The 9,154-nt window shown below is 41.4% G+C and overlaps 1 protein-coding gene across 1 annotated transcript; it reads left to right on the forward strand.

Moving 5' to 3' along the window:
• LOC125308628 (solute carrier family 13 member 2-like) lies at positions 1–4,966 on the forward strand (the record flags this gene model as incomplete). Its single annotated transcript, XM_048265188.1, is given in 9 exon segments — positions 1–182; positions 394–507; positions 608–730; positions 1,413–1,622; positions 1,954–2,057; positions 2,835–2,950; positions 3,360–3,521; positions 3,836–3,973; positions 4,101–4,966. Coding segments are annotated over 9 exon segments (1,281 nt in total), but the record flags the coding sequence as incomplete, so codon positions are not given.
• Between the last annotated feature and the right edge of the window lie 4,188 nt (positions 4,967–9,154).

Consider the following 9,154-nt stretch of genomic DNA (forward strand, 5'->3'; position numbering starts at 1 on the left):
GCCTTCCTGTCTATGTGGATCAGTAACACGGCCACCACAGCCATGATGCTGCCCATCGCCTACGCTGTGCTGGACGAGCTCCAGAAGACAGAGGCCGAGGCTGACGACTTGGAGCTACAGAGGGGACAGACCAATGAGGGTATCCAGATGGACGAGACCAAGGGCATCACCACAGGTGGATAGTTACTACCAGATACATTCATGTTATAGAGGAAAGGAGCTTTTTCTGATTTATGTTCTGCTGTGCAAACACTTCGGGTCACAGTCAGTTATCATTGCCTTGTCAATCACCTTCTCCCTCAATAAAAGATAACGAAATGCTGATGGACAGTTTGTTGGGTAAACTTTAGTGTGTCTCAGATCTCACTTATTACTGGTTTCATAGTGATTGAGTGTGTTATTGAGGAGACTAATATTGACATTGTTTGCCTTCAGAGAAGGGCATGAGCCTGTGTGTGTGCTACTCGGCACCACCCCCAACCTTATCCTCAAGGGACAGATGGATGAGTGAGATATTTTCAAACACTCTGTCAAAAAACATGCCAAAACTTGTCGGGATACCTCCTGCCATTTGAAGACTAAAATCTCTCTCCCTGACTATTTACAGACTGTATCCAGGCAATGGTGGAATAATCAACTTCGCCATCTGGTTTGGATTCTGCTTTCCCAATATGATGTTGATGCTTGTGATTGCCTGGCTCTGGCTTCAGTTCATGTACCTGGGATTCAAGTATGTAGTCGAACGTCAGTGGCTAGTTTTGTACTTCAATGAATCTGAAGTACCCTAAGTGTAGTATATGTTACCCTAAGTATAGTATAAGTACTCTTTTGATCCCATGAGGGAAATTTGGTCTCTGCATTTATTCCAATCCGTGAATTAGTGAAACACACACAGCACACAGTGTACACACACTAACCCGGAGCAGTGAGCTGCTTGCTACAGCAGCGCTCAGGGAGCAGTGAGGTGCCTTGCTCAAGGGCACTTCAGCCGTGGATGTGGGCATGGGAGACACAACCACTTTCCCCGCCCAGATTTTTCCTACTAGGTCGGGGATCGAACCGGCAACCCTTCGGTTACAAGCCCGAAGACCTCACCAGTAGGCCACAGCTGGCCTCACACAAATAATACAATATTTTGTCATATAATATCATGACAAGCATACGCCACTTCTTCAGACTGACTGATTGCATGAAAGTGTGTAGAAATATCCGACATTGCTCTAGCGCCCCAAAAAAAGCATGCACCCAGATATTTGGGAAATTTTATATGTCTAACACATACTGTATCTAATCGCACTGCTAAATACCCTGACAGAGTGTCCTTGAGTTTCAACTTCACAGACACCAATCCAGTGTACAGCATTGTTTTGGCCTTGATTGTTTGGAATTGTACACTTTCTCTGACTCAACAGTTTCAAGAAATCATGTGGATGTGGGTCCAAATCTGATGGCGACCGGGCAGCGTACCAAGTGATGAAGAATGAATATAAGAAGCTTGGCAGCATATCCTTTGCAGAGGGCAGTGTGTTGGTGGTGTTTGTGCTGCTGGTTCTGCTGTGGTTCACCCGAGAGCCCGGCTTCATGCCCGGCTGGGCCACAGTGCTCCTTAACCAGGAGAAAGAGTAAGTAAACCCCCACCCCATTTAGTCATGAAAAACAGGTAATTTTTAGAGATAACATACAAATTTGAATTAAAACATTTACAGTCTACGTCTGTGCTGGGTAGGGACGTTAGTCATTAACCAAGCAATTTCTATATGTCCAATTTCAAAAATAATTGGTGAGTTGCTTTGTAAGTTTTATCAATGAAGTAACTATTTTGTGCATATCCAGAGGTCAATTCATGCTAGTGTTCTAATAAATCATGAGTGAGGATCAATCACTCACATTAGTCCTATGTGACTCATGCATGGGGGTATTGAATTGTTAACGGTCTGGCGTCTTGTGTTTCAGGGATGTCACTGATGGGACTGTGGCCATTTTCATGTCCCTGCTCTTTTTCATTATTCCCTCACAAAGGCCACAATGTTTCAGGGGCAGGACAGGTGATATGAATGGTATGATGACTTTGAGATCTCAGTCATCACACACACAACAATATTTTCATAATTTTTATAATGTCCAGCAAAGTGTCCCTGTGTATCCTTTTCTTAATTATTCTCCAATTCTTGGATGAAACCTCCCACAGATGTTTTTCTCTAAGTCTCATATTCAAAAAGCTCATATTCGATTCACTTTGTCATGGTGTCAAGTGCTCTGTTTACCAAACAAAGGCAGCCTGTTAGGATTACTTACATTTGAAAAATAGCTTTGACCTGGAGGTATGTCGCCAGCATTCATATGGAAGACATGGGAGAGATTCTCACCACTCCTCGCATTTATTTGCTTACCGGAGAACCGTTTCTTAGAAACTACAATGTTCTCGTACATTTTATGACATTGTGGCAAACAGGGTGCATTTTACTTTTTCAAAAAATTTGGTAAGAACACAAGAAACACTTGGAACTGTCTGTATGATATGATATGGTAACCGTATGTACTGTATATGAGAAGATTATTATTTGTAAACGTAGGATTTATCAATGGTGTCCTGGATTATCTCAGAAAACCACCTCCTAAATGAAACAGGAAATTTTCAGATATATTATTCTAACGCTACAGCCCCGTTCCCTGAACAGCAAAGCTCTACAACTTAAACCAAGTTGGGGAACTATCCTGTGAACTGACTGGGTTTGAAATGCTTTGCATGAAAAATGGGATCATTTTGAAGTGGCCCGAACAGGTCTCTCACCTCTACAGAGGCTGATGATGACAGATTGTGATTTATTTCACAGGGGAAAGTCTGAAGGCCCCACCGGCTTTGCTGAACTGGGAGGTGGTTCATGAAAAGATGCCCTGGAACATTCTCCTCCTGCTGGGAGGAGGCTTTGCCTTGGCAAGTGGCAGTGAGGTATAATACACTCTCCCTCTCTTCTGATAAAACGCTGTGATACTGCGTTTACAGTGATACAGTGCATAATACAGTACTAATAGTGGAGTACTACAGTAAATATACATAGGGCCCAAATTGTCAGTTTGGAAAATTTGACAAAGATTCTAGTCTTAAGTCATATGACTATATGACCCATGTTCTTTTTCCTTTACTTCCTTTTTTTGAAAATTGCTTAGATTTTTGTTTGTTAATGCCATTTAAGACTATATTTGAGGTAAATTATTTACATTGAGTTATATATTAATGAAAACACAATCAGATAAGTCTTGATGTTCTGTCTCTGTGAGGACAATCTCGATATCATGCAACACAGCATTTTTCTCATTGGCCCTTTTGTATTTGGACTTCCCATGGTGCCTCTAAACAGACATCTGGACTTTCTTTGTGGCTCGGTCAAAGCCTGGAGCCCCTGAAGAATGTCCCTAACTTTGCTATTGCCTTCCTCATCTGCCTGCTCATTGCCACCTTCACCGAGTGCTCCAGCAACACAGCCACCACCACTCTCTTCCTGCCCATACTGGGCGCCATGGTAAGAGAACATGGACCGGGTGGCACCGAGTGGTGTGAGAAAAGCCTGACTTATACAGTATGCAGAAATCAGTTGTAGGTTGTAGGACATTTTGTTATTATTTTGTTATAATATGTAATTAATAACACTAATTTATAGTCCTGAACCTAAACCTTCAGGATTGTCTGTTACGTAATGGTGCATGTATAGGTGGCGCTGGAATGTGTGTGTGTGAATGTGTGTGTGGATGAGGGGCTCAGTGTGGAAAGTCTCCCCTTCTGTCCATAATGCATAATGTATGGCCTGGTATACAATAATGTGCTGTTCATCCTTAGGCTGGCAACATTGGTTTGCATCCACTGTACGTCATGTTGCCCAGCACCATCTGTGCCTCCCTGGCGTTCATGCTGCCAGTGGCTACCCCACCGAACGCCATCGCTTTCTCATACGGGAACCTCAAAGTCATAGACATGGTAAAACATTTCAGCTACTTCTCTGACTAAATAATTTCAAATAAGGACACACACACAAACACAAACACACACACACACACACACACACACTTTGTACTTGTGACTGTGTTGTGCTTATCGTTACCAGGCAAAGGCTGGCTTTGTGCTGAACCTGTTGGGTGTCTTGTGTGTCCAACTTGCCCTAAACACCTGGGGTGTGGCGATGTTCCAGCTGAAAGAGTTTCCAACATGGGCCAACCTAACCACAACAAAACCCTGAGCAAACTTGCACTCTGCTTCTCCTAGGGGAGAAGAGGGGGAGCACAGCACAAGGGATACAAAGCTACATGCATGCACAGCTAAATTGAGATGTGAGAGCCGTTGGCTTCAGTCAAGCCTGAGGGGCCTCTGTACTCTGGACCCATATGTCCTTCTGCGAAGCTGCTCCTATAGGTGCTGTACTCCACAGGAACAAATTTGTCTGTGCTCAGAAAAGGGAAACTTTGCCCCCAGCTTCATCTCTGGACTCTATCGATATGTATCACATATGTTTTATGTTATTAGTGGGGAGGGGGCAGCTTTAAGAAGCAGTTAACTGTTAAATTGCATAGAGATTATTTGATCCATTTTGTTTTGGATCCAAGACATAGCCAAATAGGCGTTGTTAAGCTCGAAACTAATTTTGTTTGAATTGGTTATCCAATATGACAGAAATATGATATTTGGACACCACAGACACCACCGACAAAAGTCTGCATCATAAATTACATTGGCTATTGTAAATCTCTGCCACTTCTCTTGGCTTAAATAGCTTTTTTAAATTATTATTTGTGCTTGTCATTTGTCAAGTTGTACTTTATCTTCTGATGGACATACTGATGATGATAATGTAACAAAAACTTAAACTACTGTATTGCTCTATATATGTTTGTATGACAGTTGCATGTGATGAGTATTGCTAAATGCCCACTGTTGTTATTTAGTTTGCATCATAATAAATGAGTGTTTATCATTGTCCTGTGTGACTAGTTAATGACAGGGTTCAATCCCCATGTCCACAGTGGGATTACAAAAACATACTCTTGTCAGTTTGGATTGACCCAAGTGACCAGAACGCAAATCCTTTCAAATAGGTCAGCCTAACGTTAGACCAAATAACTGATAAAAAAAAACAATAAACAGGGACCAACATTGGTTCTCTATGCAGATATCCTGGTCACCATGATGACCATCTGACTAGGAGACTAAGCTCTGAGCGAATAGTGGAGTCCCGCATCGTTAGTGTCCACTTGAATGATTGTGACAGTGTCATAACACAGTCAACTCGTGCTTAACAGGGGTTCTGATGTGTAAGTGAGCGCGAATCTGGTATCTGCAGAGCACCCTTGGCCCCGATCAGAGGGATCAAATCTGCTGCAGTGCATACAGGTAAGGCAAGATTTTTCAGTGTGGAGTTAAAGTAGGCTACACAGTCTCTCAGTGACAGGTAATATGGTTGAGGTTTACTGCTATAATAAATACTGGACCATAGAGTGGTAGCAGGTTTCCCACAGCTGTCTGAAGAGAAACACATTCCTCTCAGTTTTTCTAACCCGATTTGTGAGGTACTTTAGACAGCTGTTCATTTGAGAACTCACAACAGAAGAGGGCACATGTCAGCTTTGAATGTTGCACTAATGGTGTAATGTTAGGCTATAAATATTTCCAGTAGTTATCACTTACTACTTAATACTTTCACCAACATTCATCAAATATCCCTAAACAGGGGCACAATGCATATTTACATTGCATGCAAAGCAGTGCACTGTATTGTTATTCGGTGGCTTCTTCTTCTTATTATTATTCCAGGGTATAATTCAACTTGAACCGCTTAGTGTACTAGCTGTTGAATCTAATTGTTGACTTTTCATTTTTGTGAGATTTATACTTTTTGAGATATTTAATAAAAACTAAGACATTTCTGCAATAGACTTAACATAATCAGTGTTGGGCAAGTTACTTCAAAATCGTAATGTATTTTTTATTACTTATTACTGTCATTTCAAAGTAATTTGTTATATTATAATATTACTGTCTCTGAATTGTAAGGAATTACACTACTATTACACTACTTTTGAGTTACTTTCACCAATACAATACAAGGAACAATCATAGTCAGAATTTTGTTAAAAAGCGACAAAAGGTCAAAGTCTGGTAAATTGTGATAGAAATACTGTAACTTTAAGGCCTTGGCCTACTCATTAAAATCAATAGAGAGCCTAAATCAAAGCTTACAGTAATAAATGTCAAGATGGTGGCCTGCTGGCCATTTCGGTGCCCTAAGTGAGTGACTCAAACACCTAAAGTAAAATAAAAGGCCTATAATTTACAGACCATTACTTTGTTTGTTTGAGTTACATTGATAGCACAATATTAACAATAATATGCACAATGTTAAGTTGTTAGCAGCCTTCATTGCTTTGGAAATGGAAGTGCAATGACATGTTGCTTCACATTTCTTTTTGCAATTAAAAGTGAATCATGAGCCTGTGTGGTGGATTTCTATGACTTAAAGGATGCATGTATGGTTTTTATAAACGTGGATATTACTGCAATTATTATGAGACTTCAAGGCCTGTGCATATTTTAAGCAGACCAGACAAGGTGTCAAGGAGTGGGGTGAAGGAGTGCACAGTGACACTAGGCCTAGACGGTTAAGAGCGAGAGTATGAGGTAATGGTGATGAAAATATCAAGGCCAAGTACAGGTGGCAAGATAAGAAGCCCTGTTACACCCAACTGGAAAAAAACAGAATCAGACAGTTTGCATATAATTTTATGCATGATGAGACAAGTTCCACCAATATCCGTAACCTCGGTGGATGCTGATAGGCCAACAGGTGTCTTTCGAGGGTGGCGAGAGGGCCCAACTCTAAGGTTAATGAGTATAAAAGATAGGCCCCAGCCATTTTGATTTCAGATCTCATCGGGGGCCGCCAGCTGATGACATCTCACCTCACTCTATTGCTTGACGCCTGGTCTGAACATTGTTTAGGCTGGAATATCACTGCAATACGGTGAATAAAGATTCAACAGTCTTCAGAGGTCTCCTGTCTGTATTGTTTGCTTCGGACGCCTTGTCCCAGAGTGCTAATTAGTAAATAGTCAAGTGATAAATTGCTAGTTGGATTCGGAAGTGGACCAGTTTTTCCACGACACCTGGTATATGCTAGCTATCTGAATGTCGACTTGGCATTCAGTCGATTTGGCATATCATGTGCTTCATGTAAATACTTGGAAAACTAATTATTGAAGACCCACCAATTCCATTCTACTAGTACTACGTGGTGGAGATTGAGAGAACCCCAAAAAGTATCAAACTTCCATGTAACATGGTGTTTTGACATTGTAAACGTTATTGATGAAGAGTGTTTTGAGTGAAACGCAGTTTGCAGTAAAGCTACTATTCATTGGCTACATTTGGGTGCCCCCTCTGTCCATAGTGCCCTACAGTAGGCTATACGCAAAGTCCATGATGCGCGTGGTGGGAGCGGTGGCACTGTCAGGCTACACAATTTTTTTCTGCATTTCTATCCCTTTATTCTCTTTAATTCAAGTTCACAGCACAACGCTGACATGCACTACAAGAGCATAGTTTGTGTTTTATCAAGAATCAAAAAGATTAGCGTGGCACCACTTTACATGTTTCATTAAATTACTTGCTATTTCGCGAGGTATAGAGAGATCTTTCGGTTTCGCACACAAAGTGCAGTTAACTATTATGTTCTTCATATCCTTGTCTCTGACAAGCTGGAAATAATGAGCGTAGGCGTCCATCCGCAAATAGAATCCGACTTTGAGTCTGCTGCAGCCACAGTCATCTTCAACCAGTATCAGGAGATAACGTTCTATTATTTTGCACGATTTTTTCTTCTCTGTTGTTCTCCCGGTGGTGTTTGCAAATATGTATCAAAACAAAACACCACTTAATTTGGGGTTAAAATGCATTGTAACGCGCGTTACTGAAGTTTGTACTGAGTGCAATATTACCCAATTTGTTTGTAATGCCTTACATTACCGCGTTACCGCAAACAGCAATATATTACAGTAATTACATTACTTTTGTAACGCGTTACTCCCAACACTGCTGTAAAGTAGAGTTTGTAAACACGTTATCATCAACTTAATGCATGCACAAATTTTGTTTGAGCAGGAGAGACAATAACAATGAATCTGCAACTACAGAAATTGTAGCCATAGGCCTACTTGTTGCTTTCTTTTACTATCTATGGTTGCTGGTTAACAGCACATAGGCTAATAAGCTGATTTAAGCTAATTCACTAACTCAAGACTTCAAGGCCATAATGGATATAAAACGTTTTTTGAAAACAACAAAAAGATGGAGGGAACATAGCGAAGCTTGGAGTTATTTCAGATGGGCTACAACAAGGTAGGCAAAATTGGGGTGTTTGTCAAAACCTGGAATAATGCTTAGGCTGATGTTAAAGCGCACAAGATGTTTAAAGCCATACACAATGGTAAATTGGAACAAAACTAAAGGTAACTTTAGCCTTTATAGGGCTGTATAAAGTTGTCCAAATGAATAGGTCGTAATTAGGCATTGTTGTTGTAAAGATATTGCATGTACTGTAGATGACTGAGACTATGTAGGCTACTAAATTTTTAGGTGACCAATGCACGAACAAAACCGGGAAATGGACAAATATTACCAAGGCTTTGAATATTTCCCTCTGTGTGTCTGTGGATCGGTGTGCAACGCATTAATTCCTGCAGGCCTGTGGCCATGCATGCACCCTTAAAATAGCATCTGAATTTGCGCCACTGACTTTAGACCAGGGAGTTCCTGGTCTGTGGCGGAATTGTTTTCTGAAACTGCAAAATATCAACAAGGAACGATTGCGCCGGAACATGCCCCGTCTTTTCGCTGAACCGCCCCCGTGGGCGCAATTTAATTCCCTAATTTACAGACATGTACCTGTGGAGGGAAAATTCCAATATGCGCTGACTGCAAAATAGGAAAGACAAAAGCGCGAGTATACAAAGTCAGTTGCGCTGGAGTGCAAGATAGAGCACTTTGTGTCCCATCTACAACTTCTGTACTCTCCAGCCCTTACCACCTCTTCCCCACTCACTCAGGGAATGCCTCCCCTGCCTGTGGGAGTATCAGTACATCACCCCCTTTCCCTAGCCTCCTCATAACTGA

The sequence above is a fragment of the Alosa alosa genome, chromosome 15 (genome assembly GCF_017589495.1).
Source record: "Alosa alosa isolate M-15738 ecotype Scorff River chromosome 15, AALO_Geno_1.1, whole genome shotgun sequence".
In the NCBI taxonomy this organism is placed as follows: Eukaryota; Metazoa; Chordata; class Actinopteri; order Clupeiformes; family Clupeidae; genus Alosa; species Alosa alosa.